Consider the following 24282-nt stretch of genomic DNA (forward strand, 5'->3'; position numbering starts at 1 on the left):
CGAAGATTTACGAGGGTCTTGCCAGGACTTGAGGGCCTGAGCTTTAGCAAGAGGTTGGGCAGGCTAGGACTTTATTCTTTGGAGTGTAGGAGGATGAGGGTTGATCTTATTCAGGTGTATATAGAAGGGGATAGGGTAGATGCAGAATTGGGGGATTTTACCCAGAATAGGGAATTAAGAAACATAGGTTTACAATGAGAGGAGAAAGATTTAATAGAAACCTGAGGGGCAATATTTTCACAAAGTGGGTCGATGATATATGGAATGAGCTGCCAGAGGAGGTAGTCAAGGCAAGTACTATAACTATATCTAAAAGACATTTGGACAGGTACACAGATAGAAAACGTTTAGAGGGATATGGGCCAAACGTAGGAAAGTGAGATTAGTGTAGATGGATCACCTTGGTCAGCATGGGCAAGCTGGGCTGAAGGGCCTGATTCCATTCTGTATGGCTCTATGACCTGCATTTACAAAGGAGAGTCGCTAGAGCTGGAGATCTTAGTTTTGATGGTGAAACTGTTTGCGCATTCATTGAAAAGGTGTTTGAGGTAAAGAATAATGAGGTTTTGTTATATTTGTACAGGGTGTTGGTGATGCCTCATCTGGAATAGTGAGCATAGTTTTGGTCCATTTACTTAAAAAGATATGGCAATGTTGGAGGCCGTACAAAGGATTAATTCCTGGGATGTCCTTAATGTAACAAGGTAGATATTGAGATGTTTTCACTGGTGGGAGAGGCTCGAACAAGGGAACATAACTACTAGGGGGCAGTTCACTTAAATCTGAGGTGCACATAAATTTCTCCGAGCAGAGGGTGATGATTCATCAGGCTTGGAAGAACTTGATGGCTTACTCCTGCATCCAAATTGCTAATATGCCCTGCGGGACCAACACAGGAGCAGTAGTTAGACCTGTTGCCTTACAGCCTAAATGGCATGCCAGCTAGGGACTTGCGTTCCATCCTGAACGCCAGGAATGTCTACTACTTAAAACAGCTTCATATTTTCCCTGTGGCTGAGTGTGTTTCCTCCAGATGCTTTCAAATACATGAGCGTCATAGATTAATTGGCCACTGTAAACTGCCATGAGTGTAAGTGAGAGGTAGAATCTGAAGGGTGGAGTGATGAGAATGTGGGGAGCATAAAGAGGATAAATGTACGATTGGTGTAAATGAGTGGTTGAAACTCAGCAAGGACTCAGTAGACTGGAGGGCCAATTTCCATGGTGCATCGTTCCGTCTGTAGCTTCAGGTTCATTCCTCAGCTCGAGTGCTATCTGCGTGGAGTTTGTAAATTCTCCCTGTGACCATGTGGGTTTCCCCCGGGAGCTTCGGTCTTCTCCCATGTCCTAAAGACGTGCTGGTAGGTTAAGTGGACACTGTATTGTCCCTAGCATTTGTGAAGGGCTGGAGAATTGGGAGTTAATAAGATTGCTGGGAATACTCTTAACGACTATGGTTAAATGGCCTCCTCTATATCATATGAAAATGTGAAAGTAGTGCTTTCTCAAAAAAAATAACTTTACAAACTATGGGAATATGGGCGAGGAATAAATTTGGGATTTTCTAGACTCTCTGATTGCATTTAATCAACTCATACTGTATCTGGAGCAGATTGCAGTACAGAATCTGGGAAGGGTAGAAACAGAGATGTATGTGACTTAGCTATGATAATGCAAAACCATAAGAAGCACTATTATAAAATTCTGTGATAACCTTGAACACCAAAGGGTTCTGGGAATATTGAGTCATTTCATACTCACAACCTTGCTGATGCTCATTCAAACTCAAAAGAGATGAGGTTGTCTCCAGTGTGCAAAATTAAAAAGTAATGCTTTTCTTTATCTGCAGGGTTCCAAGTTTTGGAGGGAATGACAGACATTGTGAAATGGAATGTGTGATCTTGCATGCCACTGGGCATCTCAGTACACCTTTGTAAATTTCAGGATATACAGAGTAAATACAATACCAGATTTCTATTAAATTTCTATACATGGATGTAAACTTCACAACACAACTTTTTGGGCCCACCTCCCTCCTATTCTAGCCGTGGTTTATTTAACCAGTGCAGACTAGTGCTATAAAGCAAATCAGAACCAAACATAGCCGTTAATCACCCAAGTAAAGCTTTGCATTCTTCACCTACAGGGAACTGAGAGTAAAAAATGAACACTAGGGAGTTTCAATTTCAAATGTTCATCATTACATTCTACAGATGCACTAAAAGGTCAAGCACTAATTTTAGCATAATATCAAAAGCAGTCAAGCTTTGACAAACAATGCTGAGCGAACAGCAAGGCTAACTGCAAGTATAAAAGTGCTTGAAATCCACCAACCTCACTGCAGAGTCTTCTCACAAACCTGTGGAGGTATTTGCCAGTTAAAGTAATTAGTCAGAAAATAATTGTTAATGTCTACCCAATCTTATCTGGGAAAGAACGTTCAAGAAGAACAGAACACTTGAAATTATAATAAAAATCGAGTCCTCATTTTGATTTCTGAATATAAGAATCTTGAATTGCTGGATGATTCTCCTCATGGATAATGCACATTAACCTCAGAGAATTGTTTCCAGCTCCTCGGCGCCACCCACCTTCCTCTCCTCACAGTATTACCAATTATTTCCTCAACACTTGCCTGCGTCACCAGTTTCCTCATTACTAATTACATTCTTCTTGTCCACTTTAGATTGAAGGATCACTCTATAGCCAGATACACGGGAACTCTCAAACCGTTTATCCTACTCCAACCCCTTCTGGCTTGAACTCTAACTCCTTCCCATTGCTGCAGTTTCTTTTCAAATGCTGTAAGCTTCTGGCTTTTTAAAAACTCACCAGTAACTATTTTTGAAGCTGTAGCAGCCATGTTAGAAACCGTGTGCTCTGCAGGAATGGAAGAGCTTGCTGTGGTGGCTGTTACTGGTGGCTGCGGAGGTGGTGGAACATTGGGACGATTTCTTGGTTTTGGCACCGGCCGTGCCCTTGGTAAGGTGGCGAAATGAGTAGAAGGCTGAGACTGTAGGTCCTGATTTGCAGGGAAACCCTGGGCATGTGTAAAGTGCTGAGTTAACTGGAAGCCCGCACCATGTGTCCCTAATGGAGGTGTGCTTGGGGGAGTGGGTGTGCCAGGGGGACTGCAGGAGGGCTGATCCGCTGATTGCTCACAAGAAGCCTTACAGGGATATGGATTAGTAGGCTGCGCTGGAGGTTGAGGAGGGGGGTGATTTGGGGCCTGAATAATCATTTGATTACTAGAATGTCTGCGAACCTGGATTGTGGGTTGCGAAGGCGACTGGCCATGGGACTGTAGAGGACAATGGTTTCCAGGCGGAATTGGAGATGTACAGGCAACTTGGCCAGGCTGTTTTGGTGAATGTGAAGAGGCTTGGATAACAGGCGGACCTGTTCCATGAGCCGCAGGCTGTCCAGGTGGTGGATTTGAAGGCTTTGGAGGAGCAGGAGCAGGCTTCTTCGTTGCTAAAAAGGAAAACAGAAGTGGTTAGTTTGAACATACGAGATTATACCTAATCCCGATATACATTGAGCAGGAACACCCCTTGGTTTCCCAGACTTGTACTCCTTTAACATTTTTCCATTCACTTTGTACTAATTTTATTTTCCTTATGAAGGGGCATTTAAAAAATATTTTGACTGAATTTTGTGTTTGGTTGTATTTTGTCTGCTGTGTGTGTGCCCATCCATTCCATAACCTGGTTTTGCCCTCAATATTCCATTGTCATCCCCGTTATGTTCACTACAGTTCCATGCATTTTTCACATTTGCTTTCAAATTATTAATTAAAGAACACTAGTGCTTCAAATACATAATCCCGGAGAACATCATTACTACATCCCTCTCTCCAGTCGTTCCTTTGCTCCAGCTAACTATTAACTAAGCGCACTTTGTGTTATACTCCTGGATCTTTTGCCTGTCCACAGCCTTCACTGTTGCTAACAAGACTAATGCGTGCTTTTTGACTATTGAACCGATCAAGAAATCGATCGTGTGGCAGTATTAAAAAAAAGAATCTGATGAAAGATCATTAACTTGAAATGTTAACTCTGTTCTCCCCCACCCCACTACCTACAGATACTGACCAACCTGATGACTATTTACAGCATTCTACATAGTTTCTCAAAAGGCAGTGGGTGAGTGGTGGTCTCATTCACTGGGGTTCTACATGTACTACATTTATAAATGATGTGGAATTGCAGCTTTCTGTCCCATCATCTCAGATTTCCAATAAAATAGCTGTCTACCACTGAGAACAGTGTTGGAAACATTAAATTACAGAAACAGATTAATGAATAAGCAAAAATGTGGCAAATAAAATTCAAAGCATACAATTCCAATTTGACTAAGAAAACGGGAAGAGATTCTCTAACTGACCAGTACCAGTGATCTGTCAGATTTGGGAATCTAATTTTATAGATCAATAAAATGTCATAGAGAGACCCAAAGTATAAAGGAGGCTAATGGCATGTTGGGCTTTAAGCACAGAGGACTAGAGCACAAGATGATGAAACTACACTGCAGTCCCTGGTTGGACCACACATGAAGAGCCAACTATACTTATCCAGGATATGTGACACTGTGTTAAATGACAAGGAAATAAAATCCTCAATTCCGCAAACTTTCAAATATTAATTTCCACAATAAATCATTGAGCATGTGCAGCATAGAACCAGGCCCTTTGGGACAACTTGTCCACGCTGACCAACATGCCCCATCTCCACTCGTCTAATGATCTATACTGCATCTAATGATCTCACCATTCCGAGGCAAAAATTCCAGAGATTTTCCTCACGTTAAACTTGACCTGAACTGCTCTCTAGTTCAAGACTAACCTATCCTGGGGAAAAGATTCTATTTATCCTATATATGCCCCTCATAATGTTGTAAACCTCTGTTAGATTACCCCTCCACGTCCTGCATTCCAGTGAGAATAAACCCAATTTATTTTGCAATATTTTCCCCTCATTTGTCCTGAATGTTGTTCCTTTGTTTAAGAAAGGAAGTAGAGATAAACCAAGAAATTATAACCAGTGAGCTTCACATCAGTGGTAGGGAAGCTATCGCATGGGGATTGTTCAGGACAGGATTTATTTACATTTGAATGGGCTAATTAGGGACATTTATTGTCCGTGGCAAAACCGTCTTATGAATTTGAGGTTTTTTTGAGGGGATGATGAAGGATAGGGCTATGTTTGCTGGGATTTGGATAGGCTAGTGGATGTTGTCCACTTTTTAGTAAGGCATTTGATAAAGTCCCCTCTGGTAAGCTGACCCAGAAGATTGAAACATGGGATCCATGGTGACTTGGTTGTTTGGATTCAGAACTAGCTTACTCAAAGAAGATGGAGAGTTTTGGTGGAAGGGTGTCATTTTGGCTGGAGGTCTGTGACCAGTAGAGTTCCACTGGGATCTAGGCTGGGACCTCTGTTGATTGAGATATATATAAACGACTGGGACATAAATGTGGACAGGTTCGTTAGTAAGTTTGCAGAAGACTCAGATCGCTGGAATTGCAATGAGGAAAGCTGTCAAAGGATACAGCAAGATAGAGATCAGCTACAGAAATGGGAGGAGAAATGGCAGGCGGAGTTTTAACCAAGCAAATGTGAGGTGCTGCACATTGGGAGGTTGGATGTAAGGGGGAAAATTATACAGCAAGACCCACAACCGCATTGATGTAAAGAGAGATCTTGGGGTACAAGTCCATAGCTCCCAGAAAATGACAACACAAGTAGATAGAGTGGTAGAGAAAGCACACAGTATGCTTGTCGTCATTGGTCAGGGCATTTAGTATGAGAGTCAGGAAATCATGGTGCAGCTTTATAGGCATTTGGTTAGTTCATATTTGGAGGATAATGTGCAGTCCTGGTCATCCCATTACAGAGTTGACAGTAGAATGTTTTTCCAAGGGTGGAAATGTCAACAAGACTAGAAGATATAACTTTATGGTGAGAGGGACAAATTCTAAAGGAGATTTGTGGGGCAAGTTTTTTTCTTTTACACAGAATGGTGGGTGCTGAAAATGCACTTCCAGGTGTGATGGTGGAGGCAGATATGATTGTGGCATTTAGGAAGCCTTTAGATAGGCACCTGTATATGCAGGGAATAGAGGGATATGGATCTTGTGCAGTTAGAGATTAGTTTAATTTGGCATCATGTTCGACAAAGACCTTGTTGGCCAAAGTGCCTGTTCCCTTGCTGCACTGCTCTATGTGTGCTCTATTTGGATTCTCCCACCAGTGAAAAGATTATCACATACTCTGTCAAATCCCCTTAGGATCTATTTCTCTGAAATAGATCTATTTCTCTGAAATAGATCTATTTCTCTACTCGAAGAAGCACAAATCCAAATCATCAAGCCTCTTTGTCTAGCTGCCTAATTTGTTGAGTGTTTAAAGCATTTTTTCTTTATATAGAAGATAGAACAGCACAGGAACAGGTCCTCCAGGCCACAATGTTTATGCTGAACATGATGCCAAGTTAAACTGATCTCATCTGATCATCCATATCCCTCTATTCCCTGTACTTGCATGTATCTATCTAAAAACCTCTTAACCAGCACTATCGTGCCTACCTTCTGCCTCCACCACCATCCCAGGCAGTGCTTTCCAGATCCCACAACAATCTGTGTAAAAAAGCTTGCCTCACACATCTCCATTAAACTTTCCCCTTCTTACCTTAAAACTGGCCTCTAGTGTTGGACATTTCCACCCTGGAAAAATAGGTTCTGACTGTTTACCGTATCCATATATAATTTTTTTTAAATCGGCACAATTTTGCTTTTTGATGTTTTCAAATACACAGGACGTGATGTTAAAATCCAAAGTGCCAAATGTCAACATGCTCCCGGTGGTGATGGGAGGCTTATGCACTCACCTATGCTCCTCCGATGTTGAGAATGGCTGGGCAGACACGTCATTGGGGTTAGATATTAAATTGATTGGCTAAAATAATTGCGGGAGTTTTTGGCCAATTGGATGTAATTTTTGCAAATCTCCAGATCCTTTGCGGCCATCCTACATCTGACGAGGATTGTAAGTCTGTGGTTTGCACCTTCTCAATCACTTTTGTTATTTCCCACAGTTATCTTGGATCTTTAAAGTACCGTCAGTGTTTCATAAACTTCATTTATCAAGGGTTGATTATCTTCAGCATCTGGGCTATGGCTTGGAAAATATTTCACCTTAAAATAATGATACCCATTAATAACAAAACACTTTCATAGTTCCCAAATTCACAAAAAGGATATGCTCGTACTCATGTGATTCTAGATGCCACCTATTTGTGATAAAGATTGTGTAGAGAATAGTTAGTAATGAGAACGTACCTCTTCTGATTACATGTGGGCTTGGACCAGATGTAACTGGCCCTGGAGCAACAGGGAGCTGACCAGCTCCTGTACCAGTTGGCTGTGATGGATTCTGGCCTGCACTGGCTATGCTGGCACCATTCTTCAAAGGTGGCATGGTGCTAGCAGGATCTTTGGACTTTGAAAAGCTGAAAGGTATAAAAAGCCTTCATGAGATTGAGTCAGGACATGAACAAAATAAAATTACTTCACAAAGATTTCAGAGCACATTTCATCTGGACAGTTATCCATTTTACATCTCCACATACCAATCGGGATGGTAAAGATAGTGGAGCCCACAACTGTTTGGGCCAAAAACATTGTTGGTAATTTGCAAGGGTGGAAAACAAACTAGGATCAGAAATAGTGGCTTAAAGTGTTCTGACATTACTCATTAGAGTGTGCCCTGTAACAAATGATGTATCACTGCAAAGTAAAATAATGCCCTCATATTCTTTCCTCTATATCACCAACATACAGTGATAACACCAACACTTTCAACACCATAATACCAACCAAACTCATCCGCAAATTCCTGGGCCGTGGAGTCAGCACCCCTTTCAGCCACTGGATCCATGACATCCTGATCCATAGGCCACAATAGGTGACAAAATATCTTCCATGATAATTCTCAAAACCATTGGCCCACAAGGATGCATTCCCAGCTCCTTACTGTGTTCACAATACATTCACAATCATGCAGCCAAATTCTGCTCTAACTGCATTTACAAGTTTGCAGATAACACCATTGCAGTGGACTGGATCACAAACAATGTGATTGAGTACAAGAAGGAGCTTAGTAAGATGGTGTCAATTCAACAATCTCTCCCTGAAAGTCAGCAAGATGAAGGAGATAGTTATTGACCTCAGGAAGTGAGGTGCAGTACACGCCAGAATCGCATCAATGGTGCCAATGTAGAGATGGTTGAGAGCTTCCAAGTTCCTTGGCATAAATATCACAATGTGTCCTGGACCAACCACACTGAAGCTTTGGTCAAGAAAACATACAAATGCATCTACTTCCTCAGAAGACTAACGAACTTCAGCATGTCCCCAGAGATTCTTACCAGCTTCTACAGATGCACTGTAAAAAACATCTTGTTGGGATGCATCTCAGCTTGGTTTGGTAACAGTTCTGCACAAGACGGCAAGAAATTGCAGAGTTGTGATGTAGCCCAGTCCATCACAGAGAGCAGTCTCCCCCACTGACTCCGCCTCGCTTCATGATGGCCTTATCACCCTGTTCATTCGCTCTTCTCTCCTCTCTCATTGGGCAGAATATATAAAAGTTTGAAAGTATGTACCATCAAATTTAGGAGCAGCTTCTTCCAAGCTGTTATCAGATTACTGAATGCTCCTCCGAAAAACTAAAGAATCGTCCCAATCTTCTAACCTATCCCATTGTGAACCTTGAACTTTTTCTCTGTGACTATAACGTCATAATGCTGTAATACTATATTCTGCACTCTGGTATTTTTCTCGCTGTACTATCTGTGATACTATATTTGGCTTGATTGCCCTCATGTATAGCATGATATGACTACATAGCATACAGGCTTTTTCACTGTATCTCGATACATGTGATAATAAATCAATATGAATAACAGATGTCCACTGTCTAAGACAAAACCTGCAATACAAGTTATCTGCTAAAATATGTGGGGCAACCTTGACGAAGCTAACGGAAAAGCGAGTAACAAAGTTCAGGCCAGCCATTAAGCACCCATTAAAAAAATTTCCCTTCCATTTTCAACACATTCCTGTCAACTCACCCCACAGTCTATCATTCACCTACACACCAGAAGCAATTGTTTTGCGATTTGGCACCAATTTATTTCAAGTCCCCAATATTGGTAGCTCCGATCTTCTTTCAGACTAATTTCCTTGCTACAGTATCCTTCAGCACATTTAGTAACATTGGTAAAGCCACTCCCACTAAATCTGTGCCAATAATTGGAACAGGGTATGACTTGCATAGTTCAATCATATATGATCAGCCTTGATCTCAATGAATGGCTGTGCTGGCTCGAAGGGCCGAATGGCCTCCTCCTGCACCTATTTCCTATGTAATCAGAAAAAAACAGGCAACCAGACGAGGGCCGTCCAAAACATGTTGGGTCTGCAGGATGAAACCACACGAGGGCTTGGAATCTTCACATAGACATCAAATGCACATACACATAGTCTGGGTAAATTTATTCTGCTGTTAGCATGGAAATCTAAAAACAGGACAGTTTAGATGAGAAATCAACCCTGTGGCCCCTATTTCATACAATACAGACAGTTTTCACCTTCAAATTACTTATTTTGAACAGTTTCAGAAGTTCTTATAAATCTCCCACATGCAGCATGAAATAAGCACAAATTCGTGTGACTGCATGAACCATATCTCCAGTAACCAATAATTCATCAGAAGACACACCTCCATGCTGGAACTAGAGGACTTTAAACCGAGACACTCCCTCAACAATCCTGCTGCTCAACTGATTTGTACTCTAGCCAAATATTTTTAAATGCAACTCAAATAAAAATTTCTGAAATACTTCTGAGATGTAAAGGCAACAGGGCTGCCATGGCGATTGATTTTCACTTCCCCCATTTGACTGGGATTTCCTTAGTGCAAATGCCTTAGATGGGGTAGAATCTGTTAGATGTATCCAAGAGGGCTTCTTGAAACAGTATCCAGGTAGCTCAACTCAAGGAGGGGCCATACTGGACTTTGTATTGAGAAATAAGGCTGGCCAGTTCCAGTGGAAGAGTATTTGGGAACATTGGTCAAACTGGATACATTTTAAGAAAGTTCTCAATAAGGATATGCCTGGACCTTGGAGGAAAGTACCCAATTAGGATAAGGTATCACAAAATGCTGGAGTAACTCAGCAGGTCAGGCAGCATCTCAGCAGAGGAGTGGGTGACGTTTCGGGTCGAGACCCTTCTTCAGACTGAAGATAAAAGCGACAGATAGACTGTTGGAGCCTGTAGTCCGGGTTGGGTCTGAATTGGGAGGTCTGGAACCGGAACTGGAAACCCCGAGGCAGAAGATGGAGGCACAGGCAAGTTCCAAGAAAGCAGATGTGGCTGTGGTAGCGAGTCTGGGTCAAAATGTGGTCGTAGAGTAGGAGGGCAAGAGAAATCAGAGGGTGAGCAGCGAGAGAGCATGTTGCTCAACTCTCGTCGAAGAGAGGAGGAGAACTTCTTCAAAGTAGACATACCTTGTGGAGAAATCGCAGTGCAGCAACAGTTGGTAGGAAAATAACTGCAGATGCTGGTACAAATCGAAGGTATCACAAAATGCTGGAGTAACTCAGCAGTCAGGCAGCATCTCAGGAAAGAAGGAATGGTGGCGTTTCGGGTCGAGACCCTTCTTCAGACTGAAGGGTCTCGACCCGAAACGTCACCCATTCCTTCTCTCCTGAGATGCTGCCTGACCTGCTGAGTTACTCCAGCATTTTGTGATATCCAATTAGGATAAGATGAATCACAGCATTATTAGGCAGAAGTTAAATTGTGAGCAGCTACAAGTCACATCAGATATGCAGGAGTAATATAAAAGCCAGTTGATCATTGTTTAGACATGTTCCACGAAAGAGGAGGGATGGAAAAATTATGGAACCTTGGATGACCAGAAGGGTTGTAAATATGATCAAAAATAAAAATATAAGGTTTAGGGACATAAAATCAGACAGAAATTTTGTGAAATAGGAAATAAACAGAACTCAGCAAGCAATTAGAAGGGCCAGAAGTGGCAATAGACTGGTGAAGAAGGTGTGTGATATGCTTGCTTTCATAGGTCAGGGCATTGAGCATAAGACTCAGGAAGTCATGATGCAGCTTTATAGGACTTTGGTTAGGCCACATTTGGAGTATTGCGTGCAGTGCAGTTCTGGTCGCCCTATTACAAGAAAGGATGTGGAGGCTTTGGAAAGGGTGCGGAGATGGTTTACCAGAATGATGCCTGGGTTAGTGGGTACTAGTTACAGGGAGAGGCTGGATAGACTTGGATTGTTTTCTCTGGAACACCTGAGGTTACAGGGAGACCTGATAGAAGTATATAAAATTATGAGAGGGAAGACGACCAGAATCTTTTTCTCAGGATGGAAAAAATCAAATACTAGAGGGCATAGCTTTCAGGTGAGAGAGGCAAAGTTTAAAAGAGATATGTGGACACCTTTTTTTAGAGGATGGTGAATGCCTGGAATGCGCTGGACACATTGGTGGCATTTAGAAAACTTTTGGATCAATATATGGATATGCAGGGTATGGAGGGATATGGGTTTTGTGCAGGTAGATAAGTGATGGCCTTGGCATCATGTTTAATACAGACATTGCGGGCCATGGGGCCTGTTCTTTTGTTGTACTGTTCTATGTTTTACTACATCAGATTTGAATGCCTGGTGTTTATGCAGGTTAAAGTCTTGCATGATTACTGCATAATGGAGTTGGACCCCAAGATCCCTCAAACTTTGATGGTGTTAAAGTTCATGCCATTAATTGTATATTTTCCCTTTACATTCAACTTTCATAGCGAGGGGATTTGAGTATAGGAGCAGGGAGGTTCTGCTGCAGTTGTACAGGGCATTGGTGAGACCACACCTGGAGTATCGCGTACAGATTTGGTCTCCTAATCTGAGGAAAGACATTCTTGCCATAGAGGGAGTACAGAGAAGGTTCACCAGATTGATTCATATATATATACAGCCGGAAACAGGCCTTTTCGGCCCTCCAAGTCCGTGCCGCCCAGCGATCCCCGTACATTAACACTATCCTACACCCACTAGGGACAATTTTTACATTTACCCAGCCAATTAACCTACATACCTGTACGTCTTTGGAGTGTGGGAGGAAACCGAAGATCTCGGAGAAAACCCACGCAGGTCACGGGGAGAACGTACAAACTCCTTACAGTGCAGCACCCGTAGTCAGGATCGGCCCTGAGTCTCCGGCGCTGCATTCGCTGTAAAGCAGCAACTCTACCGCTGCGCTACCGTGCCGCCTGGGATGGCAGGACTTTCATATGAAGAAAGGCTGGATAGACTCGGCTTGTACTCACTGGAATTTAGAAGATTGAGGGGGGATCTAAAAGAAACTTACAAAATTCTTAAGGGGTTGGACAGGCTAGATGCAGGAAGATTGTTCCCGATGTTGGGGAAGTCCAGAACAAGGGGTCACAGTTTAAGGATAAGGGGGAAGTCTTTTAGGACCAAGATGAGAACGTTTTTTTTCACACAGAGAGTGGTGAATCTGTGGAATTCTCTGCCACAGAAGGTAGTTTAGGCCAGTTCATTGGCTATATTTAAGAGGGAGTTAGATGTGGCCCTTGTGGCTAAAGGGATCAGGGGGTATGGAGAGAAGGCAGGTACAGGATACTGAGTTGGATGATCAGCCACGATCATATTGAATGGCGGTGCAGGCTCGAAGGGCCGAATGGCCTACTCCTGCACCTATTTTCTATGTTTCTATGTAACTCTTAAAGTGCAACACCTGACATTGTTCGGATTAAACTCCATCTGCCATTTCTCCATCCATTTCTGTCGCTGATCTATATACTTTGACTGCCTTCCGAACAGTTTGCAACCCTAGCAGGTGTTATCTACAAACTTACATCGAAGTGAGGGAGATGAATTCAATGAAGGTGTTTCTGGATCAATATGCTGGAGTAACTAAATAAGGAGAGACTATTTTGAATCTCAATCTTGAATATTTGTGAAATCCTGACAGTAACACAGTAGAATTTTACATTTGGCTTGGAAGTGATGAAAAACTAATTCTCTACAAAGAAAATTCTGAAGGTGTGACAGGAGAGTTGGCTATGATTGATACAGAATATTCATTCTTATAGCAGGAGAGCAGGATGTGTTGGTGGCGCGAGCCACGGGGGGTTGCATATGTCTAGTGCCCTGGTATAAATCCAGATGTTGCTGGCTAGCATTTTTTGCGAAAAAGGGAGCCGAGTGCATAAGCCTCCCCCTGCCAGCACATAACCTCTGCATTATCAAGACTCTCGCAGTGCCTCTTCGTGGCAACACATGGTAACTGGGGCCACCTTCAGTCCCAGGCTAAACTGCGAAGTGCAGGGCCACCGGCATGTGGACACGTCCTGACGTCCCATCAACAAGGTCCTAACTATGGGTTAAATAGCACCCCGCTGCCTTGTGGGTAAGGCTCAGGAGAGCCAAAAGCACTGTAGCTGGAGTCCCTAAAGACAATTGGCTGATCCCTCGTGCGTCCACCTTCCAGCAACTCCTGCAACTGAGTAGGCCCCAGACGTAGCAGCCACGCCGTTCCTCTGGAATCAGCCTATTAGGTCGAGAGGGGAATGCAAATGCTGGGCAAGTTTGTATTCCAAATCAACTTCATCCTTGCTGGGCACAGTGAGATGTAACCACAGATGAAAAATCCCCTTCTCCAAGCAGGACAACGCCAAGCCGCACCATCATCTCTCGCAGATGGATGGATGCCAGTCGTAGCAAGAAAACAGGCCCCTCGGCCCAACATGTCCATGCCCACCAAGATGCCCATCCAAGCTAGTCCCATTTGCCACGTCTGGCCCACATCCCTCTAAACATTTCCTATTCATGTACAATACAATACAATATATCTTTATTGTCATTGTACAGGGGTACAATGAGATTGGGAATGCGCCTCCCATACAATAGACAATAGGTGCAGGAGTAGGCCATTCGGCCCTTCGAGCCAGCACGGCCATTCAATGTGATCATGGCTGATCATTCTTAATCAGTATCCCGTTCCTGCTTTCTCCCCATACCCCCTGACTCCGCTATCCTTAAGAGCTCTATCTAGCTCTCTCTTGAATGTATTCAGAGAATTGGCCTCCACTGCCCTCTGAGGCAGAGAATTCCACAGATTAACAACTCTCTGACTAAAAAAGTTTTTCCTCATCTCTGTTCTAAATGGCCTACCCCTTATTCTTAAACTGTGGCCCCTGGTTCTGGACTCCCCCAACATTGGGAACATGTTTCCTGCCTCTAACATGTCCAACCCCTTAATAATCTTACGATGCAATAAATTAATTAGCTAGTCAGTATTAATTTAAACAACCCAATGAAACAAATTAGAACAGTTTTAAAACAGAATAAAGTGCAAGTAGATCTGTGCCGGTTCACTGTGCGATGTGACCATCCGGCTCAGCAGCTATGGCCCTGGGGATGAAGCTGTTCCTGAGTCTGGAGGTGCGGACATAGAAGGCCTTGTATCGTCTGCCCGATGGTAGAAGTTCGAACAGACTGTTGCAGGGGTGTGAAGAGTCTTTGTGGATGCAGGTGGCTTTTCTGAGGCATCGTGTGTTGTAGATGCCCTCCAAGGCTGGTAGCTGTGTTCCGATAGTCCTGAGCTCTATGGACTACCCGCTGTCCAAATATGTTTTAAATGTCTTTTAAATGTAGTTGATGAATGACAGCAGAATTTCCAAATCGGGTTGATATGCTATGGAGGAGAATCGGCAGGTAGTGGTGACCACATGTGCCTGGTGCTTTTGTTTTGCTGGACAGGAAATGTGGCAGGTTTGGGATGTGACGTTGGAGTAGCCTGGTTAAGTGACTGCAGTATATTTTGAAAATTGCGTGCAATGTAACACCGTGCACCAGTGATGGAGGGAATGAACGTTTCGGTTGGTGGATGGGATGCCAATCAGATTGACTTCTTTGCCATGATGTAGAGCTTCTCAAGAATTGCATTTTTCCATGCTAGATGAGAGTGCTCTATTACACTGCTGACTTGTGCCTTGTAAATGTTGGAAAGGCCTTGGGCTGCCAAAGTGAGTCACTACTGCTGTATATCTGGCCTGTGAGCTGCAGCTGTAGCCACTGCCTTTATGTGAATTGTCCAGTTGAGTTTCTGGTTAATGGTGACCCCACAATATCGGAGTGGGTTGGAAGACTCAGTGATAGTAAACATCATGGTAAGAGGTGCGAAACATTACTTGCCTGGCATTTTCTGTGGTATGAATGTCACATGTTACGTATCAAATGATGTTTAGATCTTGCTGCAGGCAGGCAGGCAGGCAGGGGCTGCTTCATTTTATAACAGCTGTCAATGGAATTGAACAACTCAACATTGGAGAACACCCTCATGCCTGACCCTATGATAGCTGAGCCCGTCACTGATCTGAGGAACTCCTTCAGTGACTCTGGGCTGATTACACTCCTAATAATGCTTTGAGATTCTATAGGTTCCCCAGGCCTGAGAAACCTAAATATTGGTGTTTAAAATAGAATAGACATTGAAATAAAGGTAGACAACCTCAAAACCACATAAAAATGACCAATCCATTTCCCATTGATGGACTGAACATTTTCAAACACCATCAGTCAGTTACTGGTCCTTTTTTGCAGTTTAATTTCTGAAAAAGTTTGTGTTATGATTCAGTGCATACTTGCGAACAAAAATTTAATTGCAGACAAGAAACAAGTTCAAAAAACTTTATCTTGGATTTTACTTCACAAATTAATCGTATAAATATTAATCTCTCTAGACCACAAACCATTCATTAAATGTTGAGTTTATACCTTATTCAACCCTATATACTTCTGTTCTGTTACATCTAGAATTCAACAATAATTTCATTGATCAGACTTAACTTAAGAGTAATCAATAGACAGGGTATTACATAGAAGGTACACTACAAGGTGAACAAAAATGACAGCCTACTTTTAAGCTTGACAAACAGCTAGCTGATGTTGAAGGAATGCAATTATATTATCTGATGTTAGATGTGACAAATAGATAAAGTAATTTCGTGTTTACTTTATCTAAAATGAAGACTCGGGTATGAAAACCAAAGTTAGTTGAACTACATTTGAAACAGATCAAACAAGGAGCAGAGAGAGCAAAGCAAGAAGCTGCAGATGCTAGAACCTGAAGCACAAAAAATAAACTGCTGGAAAAACTCTGTGATATGTTGGAGTCAAAACCCTACATCAGCATTAGAGGTCGAAAAGGAAGGATGGTCAATACAGTACACCCTTGTGTTATGGAGGGATTCCATTCCTAAGAGAACCATCTGCGTCTTGATTTTCCATAATGCTAGCCCATGACAAAGATTGACAAACTTGTCATTTTTACTGAATTTTGTGTTTAGTTTTGTTTTTATTCTTATGTAAATTTTACCAGAGCATATTTTTATTCTGTATCACAAATATTTTGGTAGTGATTTGTGAATTATTTAAGGATGAATTTATGATATCCAAACTGCTGTAACACAGTGATACACTGCCCATAATGTATTTGAAATGTCGTTTCTTCGGGAAATGTGACCTCCTCTCTGCCATAGTTGATTATCACGTCACGTACATCCACCATTTCCACAGGTCTACTCTTACCATCATCCTCCTCTGACAAAGCAAAGATGGAGTTTCCCCAAAACCTCACCTTTCACCACATATCCAGCATATTACCATTAACCACATCTGCCAGTCATTTCTTCCCATCAACCTCTTTGTTCACTGCAGGGAACACTCACTGCGTGTCTCTCTGATCCACTCATCCCTTCCCTACCACCTACCCTTCTCTAGGCCGTGGCACTTTCCAATGCAAGGAGGTGCAACACTTGTCTCTATACCTCCTCCTTCATCAAATCTGGTTACCAAAATGGCCCTTCCACATGAGATAGCGATTCACATGCATTGTCCAACCTCATCCACATTATCTGGAGCTTGCAATTTGGTCCCCTATATTGATGAGACTAAACATAGACTAGGCCACCATTTTGCAGAGCACCTGCACTGTCACTGCAGTGGCTGCCTGGAGCTCTGTGTTGCATGTAATTACATCTCCCCTTCCCATTCCCACACCATCCTGTCTGTTTTTGGCCGACTCTACTGTCATCACGAGGCCAAATGCCAATTGGAACACCACCTCAAATTCTGATTGGGTGGCACAATGGTATGAATACTGAGTTTTCCAATTTATGGTAACCCATACCCCAGTGTGAGTTCTCCCAGATTTCTTCACCTTTTCCATCCCTTCCTCCTATACCTGGTTCTATTTGCCTCCAAGAGATGCTGCCTGACCCACTCAGTTACTGCAGCATTTTGTGTCTACCTTCCATTTTTCCAACCATCCCACCCCATCCCCCTTTACTCCCCTCCCATCTGGTTCCACCTATCATCTACCAGCCCCTGTTCTACCTCTCCACCACACTTCTATATACTGACCATCTTTCTTCTTCATCCCAAGATCTGATACATGAGTTCAACCTGAAATATTGATACATCTTTTTTGCCTACACAGGTGCAGCCTAGTCAGATGAGTTTTTCCATCAAATAAGGAGCATGCTAAATTAGATTTCAGTGAGCTACCTTTTAGTTCTGTTCATCTATCTGCAATCTCTTTTCTCCCAAATGTGTTCACTTCTATTTAAGAAGAACAAATTCTGATCCAACCACTGTTTGTAATGGTGCATTACCTTACAGAATCTTAACCACTTACATTTATTTGTTCAGTGACAGCTTCTTTTGTCAAATATCAAATAAATTATCTAAATCATTTATAATTTGAAATACCCTTACCAGTTGAAATATCACTATATACAAGGTTAGTGGAATATGGATCAATGCTTTACTGTTAAATAAAATACCAATCCCATTGCAATCAAAAATTACAAAATCCCTTTGTTGAAATAATGATATATATTTGAAATAATCTCTGAATCAAATATTGAAGGCAAAGAGGCAGTCGTATTTCAAACAATGGTGAACTGTGGCTTGAGCAGGAAAGCCTTGTTTGCCCTGTCTTTTCTAATTCTATAGGTTAGAGCACTATTGGATTCTACATCACTGACATGGATGAACTTTCTTCACCAGCCACAATATGTAACATGGACCATTGCCAAGTACATACAATTGGGTGAACCATTCAGTTCAAGCCTATTTTATAATTTATTTCAGGAAAAATTGGATAGGAAAAATTTAAAGAGATATGGGCCAAACGCGAGCAGGTAGTAGTGTAGATGGGTCATCTTGGTCGGCATGGGCAAGTTGGACCGAAGAGCCTGTTTCCATGCTGTGTGACTATGAATCTATGACTCTAATGTTTACTTTCTTGTTTTTGTTGTGGGCAAAGACAGGTCTTGATTTCTGCTAAAATATCTAGATGCCTGATCCTTTATAGAGAGATCAAAGGTTCCAGATTGAAGTACAACTATTTGCAACTTGCAGTTTCTTACCTGTTTTCATCAGCTTCCTGAGTCTGAGGCTCTGTCACACTAGCAGCAGAAGATAGCGCAGTGGCTGGGCAAGGGTCAAAGCCCACGCCGGGTTGCTGCTGCTCAATGACAGCCTCGATAGGAGGGGGAGGCGGCTGGACAGTTGGGGATGTGTGCTTCCTGGTCAGAGTGCCAGATCTGCGAGGATTCAACTGAGGCTCAATAATCTTTACACCAAGGCTACAGAAAAGAGAGAAAATGGTCCATGCAGGTCACAGCTAGCATACACATGTAAACTACAACAAAGAGCACCACAATAAATTGCAAAACAGGGAAAGAATGCACAACAAAATGAAAGCTTGAACTTACAGACGTATGAATGCAAGAAAGCTTTTAGTCATGACTTACAGGTACACAAGTTAATCCATGCAGTTCAGAGACTAGATGCTTTGACTTGAACATGACAACTTCAAACACAGCACAGGCACAAGAAGGATGTGGAGAATTATCAGGGTTTAAAATAAGCAACACTTGCAGCTGCCCTGTCTAATTAGGGTGGATTCAATACATGATGAAGGAAACATGCTATATTATATATAATATTCTGAAAGGTTTCATTCCCCTTGAAAACATTCTACAAGTCTTCTTCACACCACTTGCAAAGTAAACATGGCCATTCAAATAGTACTGTGATCTCAAAAGAACACACTGGGCCTTTTGGCTTGCTGTCTGAGAGTTTTAGCAACACATTATGAGCCCCGAAGCAATGAAACATTCTGCAAAACATTTGAAAAAGGGGAAAAAACACATTTTAATACCTTGAAACTTTCCTTATGCTGCAAAGAGGTGAGTTGTTTTTGGTAGGAGAGGGGCACGTAGAGAGAACAATTATTAATTATCTATTTCTAATTAACTATATTAAATCATCAGTTGGTGAAATTACTTAAAGTTGACTAGATAATTCAGTTAAAACAATTCTCTATTTCATCTGATGGGAATCACAAGTACATGTACAGAATACATGCAGCGCCACACTGACTTAAATAGACACATAAAATCATATCACATTGAATAATATTTATAGAAACCAGGACTTCCTGATTTATTGCTTCATTTCCTGTGTAAATAACAGAAAAATACTGCATGTAAACAGGCTTGTATCTTCCCTGTTATTTCAAAAGTGAATCACTTGGCAATACCTTATAAAATAGATGAGGAAACAAATCCATTAGACACTAGTAACAAAATCATTTTGCAAGAACTTATGCCATTTATGTAAACAGTATGCAGAGCTAATAAACACCATGGGTTAAATAATGAACATTTTTTGGCAAATAAATGTATATAAATAACATTTTTCCTAGTCTATACAATGCCTGTTGTATTCTAATAACTTAGCATGTTATTTAGTTGGAATAATAAAATCAAAGAGCAAATCAAGTTATTCTGAGAACCAGTACAGTTGCTGCAGTCTGAGATGAACTGGGATGCTGCTATTTGTGGACAGCCACATTTAATTGCCTATTATCTCAGTTGCTGCAATATACACACCCTACATGCATTGAAGGCAAAAATAGACACATAAAGCTGGAGTAACTCAGCGGGTCAGACAGCATCTCTGGAGAAAAGGAATAGGTGACATTTTGGGTGAAGATGGGTCTCGACACAAAATGTAGCTTATTCCTTTTCTCCAGAGATGCTGTCTGACCTGCTGAGTTACTCCAGCTTTTTGAGTCTATCTTCGATTTAAACCAGCATCTGCAGTTCCTTCCTATATATTGAAGGCACATCCATTTGTAACAAATGGTGGTTTCTTTGGTCATCCTTGTTCAATAACTTTGTCAAGTGAAACCCCAATAGAGATTTCAGCATAAAATCCAGTCCATCTGCTTCACGAGTGAAGTGCTTTTGGAACATAAAATCAAGGCCTTGTGGCTTCAGGAAGAGGACTGGAGGGCATCACTCCATATTCCGAGAAAATTAGAAACTCAGTTGGTGCTCTGTTATGTCACCACCAAGGAAGCTTTATTAATTTGATTTTTGTAGAAACATACACAAACAGGCTGCTGTATTAACATTACTGGTGCTTCAAATAAAAATGATTATAAAGCTTTATGAGTTCATTACTTATTATTACTTAATTCCTATTCTTTCACAGGAACATACCTTTCTTTTTTTGATAAATCCTCAACAGCTGCCACACTGATAGGCTTTTTCCTCTCTAGTGTGTTACTGTCAGTGTCACCACCAAACATGGGTAGGTTATTAAGTTGATTGGCAGGAGTCATTGGTGTAAACATGCCTGACACATTGAAATCCAAGTCTGTTACAAACAGGAACAAAATACTAATTATATTTGTGCAAATAGGGCAAAGACTACAAAATGTTTCAGCTTTCAATACCATAGTCCCCACCAGACTTGCTGAGAAGCTGCTGGAACTGGGGCTTAACACTCCTCTGTGTGCCTGGGTCCTGGACTTTCTCACCGCCAGGCCCCAAGTAGTCAGGATGGGGGAACACATATCCAGCCCCCTCACCCTGAACACAGGATCCCCCCAGGGTTGCGTTCTTAGCCCCCTACTGTACTCCCTGCACACACATGACTGTGTGGCCAGGTTCAGCTCAAACTCCATCATCAAGTTTGCTGATGACACGGTGGTGGGCCGGTTCTCCGACAACGATGAGAAGGCCTACCGGGAAGAGGTGGCTGATCTGGCACTCTGGTGTCGGGACAATAGCCTCCTCTTGAATGTCAAAAATACTAAGGAGCTGATTGTGGACTTTAGAAGAGCTCAACATCCAAGGACGTACACGCCCCTGGAAATAAATGGGTCTACTGTGGATAGGGTGAGCAGCTTTAAATACCTGGGAGTCCACATCAAAGAGGATCTGACATGGACAACACACATTGCCGCACTGGTGGGTAAGGCAAAGCAGTGCCTTTACCACCTTAGACAGCTGAGGAAATTCAGAGTGTCTCTGAGGATCCTTCAATGCTTCTACTCTGGGGCTGTAGAGAGCATCCTGTCCGGCAACATCACAGTCTGGTTTGGGAACAGCTCTGCCCAGGACAGGAAGGCCCTGCAGAGAGTAGTGCGTTCGGCAGAATGCACCATGGGAACTACACTCGCTCCCCTGCAGGACCTATATATCAGGAGGTGCAGATCAAGAGCAAGCAAGATTATGAGGGATCCCTACCACCCTAGCAACGGACTGTTCCATCTGCGACGGTCAGGCAAACGCCTCCGCTGTCATGCTGTGAAAACGGAAAGGATGAGACGGAGTTTCTTCCCACAGGCCATCAGGACTGTTAACTATTATAACTCCAGGGACTAAATTTTCTTTTCTGTATTAATTTGAATTTATATGCTGTAATTGTAATTTAATTTTTTTTTGCACAATCCGTAGGCATTGCCACTTTCATTTCACTGCACATCGTGTATGTGTATGTGACAAATAAACTTGACTTGAATGCTACCACCTCTAAACTGTGTCGGAATAAATTAATGTGGTCGCAAAAATGTAAGTTGTGTATTGCTAAGAAGCAAAAAGTAGTGACTCTAATGTCAAACTAACCAATATGGAAGAAAACACCAAGCCGTACTTACCATCTGGGAAGAACCAGTCAGCATGCTGGATAAATGGTTCAATGATTGTAACCACATGGACAGAGGTAGCTGCAGCCAGGTCTGCAGGAATCCTTAAAAATGAGAAAATAAAGAATTTCTTACATGTTCTTGACTATATAATTTATTCACAGTTCCTATCCTGAAACTGTAAAATGCAAAAGGTTCCACAGCAACTTTTAAGAAATTTGAAATTTTGTTGCAGGCACATACAGATCATGGGTTAAATAATAAATATTGTTTAGCAGCAAATTGTAAATAAATTTCATATATGAAAATACATTGAATGAGAATTGTTTTGCAGCTTGCGGTTAAAATATCAATCAGATTTGGCGATTGTACCGATTGCTTTAATTAAGGTGCTGCGTTATCAATATCTGAACACAGAACATGGAACCGACAGCACAGAAACAGCCCCTTCCCCCCACAATGTCTAATAAATATAAAGCTAAGCCCAACTCTTATCTACCTGCATATAATCCATATCCCTTCATTCTCTGTATACCTATCCTAAAGTTTCTTAAATGTGACTATTGTATCTGTCTCCATCATCATCCCAGCAGCATGTTCCAAGTACTGAACACCCTCTGTGTAAACAAAAAATGCCTTGCACATCTTCTTTAAACTTCGCCTTTCTCACTTTAAATCTAGTATTTCATTTTTCCATCGTTGGAAAGAGTCTGGCTGTACCCGAAGTATCATAATTTTATATACTTTTATCATGTTTCCTCGCAACTTCCAATGTTCCAAAGAAAACAATCCAGGTCTGTCCAACCTCTTCTTGCAGCTAACGCCCCCTAATCCAGGCATCATTCTGGTAAAATGTGTAGAAAGGAACTGCAATTGCTGGTTTCTACCGAAGATAGACACAAATTGTTGGAGTTACTCAGTGGGCCAGGCATCATCTCTGGAGAAAAAGGATGGGTGACACTTTGGGTCAGGAACCTTCTTCAGACTGAAAATAGACGGGAGTGAACTGGTGGTAAGAAAAGGCCAGAACAAAGCAGGGCCAGATGACCAAGGAAGGGTGGAGCCCATAATGGCCCATTGTTGGCTGGGGAAGAGATAACAGAGGGCTACAAGGTTGCAAAAAGTGGAACTAGTAGGACGACCAGGGTGGGAAAAGGAACAACTGGCTATTCTCCAGTCCCCCTGGACATCACCTGTGGCAAGACGGAAAGATCTTTGTCAAGATTCCTGCAATCTGTCCGCTTGCCGCTCTCAATACCCTGAAATAGATCCCATCAAGCCCTGGAGATTTGTCCACCTTCTTAATCTCAAGTTGCTCTTGCATATTAATATTCTCAGCACTGTTCTCACGGTCCTCCATATCCTCCCCTGGGTGAAAACAGATGCAAAGTAGCTGTTTGGTATCTCGCCTATTTCCACTGACTCCAAGCACAAATTCCGTCCTTTATCCTTGAGCGGTTCTACTTCCTCGCTGCTACCCTCTATTTAGGTAAGGTTTATTATTGTCACATATACCGAGGTTAAGTGAAGAGCTTTGATTTCCATGCTATCCAAAACAGATCAAATATACCATACATCGATACAATCAAGTCAAACTCAAGAACAATAGATAGAGCAAAGGGGAAGATAGAGAGTGAAGAATATAGTTCTCAGCATCGTAGCGCATTAGTTCCTTAGACAAATGTCCTTAATCGGGTAGAGGTGAATCGAACAGTTCCCTAGCTTATGGAAGGGCCATTCAGAAGCCTGATAATGGAAGTGGAGAAGCTGCTCCTGAGTATGGTAGTGCGTGTTTTCCAGCTTCTGCTAGACGGGAGCCAGACCTTCTGCTAGAGGAAGCAGGGAAGAGGTAGCAGGGAATGATGCTCCATCTCATCATTGTTCATGGGGGAAGAGAGAGGAAGTTTTGTTGCCTTCCATCACAGTGAGGGGGTGTTTGGAGTCACTGTGATGGATGTTTGTGTTGTGGTCGAGTGTTCTTTTTTTTTTGTGTTCTGTGACTGCTGGAAATGTAATTTCGTTCGGTATCTCGGTATCGAATGACAATAAAGCTCTATATTCCTGTATGATTCAGCCCACCACAGTGGTGTGGATTTCAAACCCGGAGATGGAATTCCAGCTGAATTTGGTCGTATACTTGTTAGTGTAAAGGGAGTATAGTATGT

At 42.2% G+C, this 24282-nt stretch overlaps 1 protein-coding gene across 11 annotated transcripts in view; it reads right to left on the minus strand.

Moving 5' to 3' along the window:
- Positions 1 to 24282, minus strand: part of LOC144603981 (rho GTPase-activating protein 17-like) — an 81716-nt gene that overhangs the window by 5487 nt on the left and 51947 nt on the right. For 2 of the 11 annotated variants that reach the window (XR_013548674.1, XM_078417906.1), the window contains exons 15-21: positions 22130 to 22221; positions 20688 to 20844; positions 19340 to 19357; positions 18543 to 18761; positions 7340 to 7509; positions 2833 to 3474; positions 2335 to 2359 (exon numbers count right to left, since the gene is read on the minus strand). Coding sequence is in view for 10 of the 11 variants with exons in the window: in XM_078417906.1 (XP_078274032.1) it covers positions 2352 to 2359; positions 2833 to 3474; positions 7340 to 7509; positions 18543 to 18761; positions 19340 to 19357; positions 20688 to 20844; positions 22130 to 22221 (1306 nt within the window). In the remaining variant the exon portion in view is untranslated. The remainder of the gene's footprint in view (positions 1 to 2334; positions 2360 to 2832; positions 3475 to 7339; positions 7510 to 18542; positions 18762 to 19339; positions 19358 to 20687; positions 20845 to 22129; positions 22222 to 24282) is intronic. The other 9 variants (XM_078417910.1, XM_078417909.1, XM_078417911.1 and 6 more) reach the window with 6 other exon arrangements.

The sequence above is a fragment of the Rhinoraja longicauda genome, chromosome 21 (genome assembly GCF_053455715.1).
Source record: "Rhinoraja longicauda isolate Sanriku21f chromosome 21, sRhiLon1.1, whole genome shotgun sequence".
Lineage (NCBI taxonomy): Eukaryota > Metazoa > Chordata > Chondrichthyes > Rajiformes > Arhynchobatidae > Rhinoraja > Rhinoraja longicauda.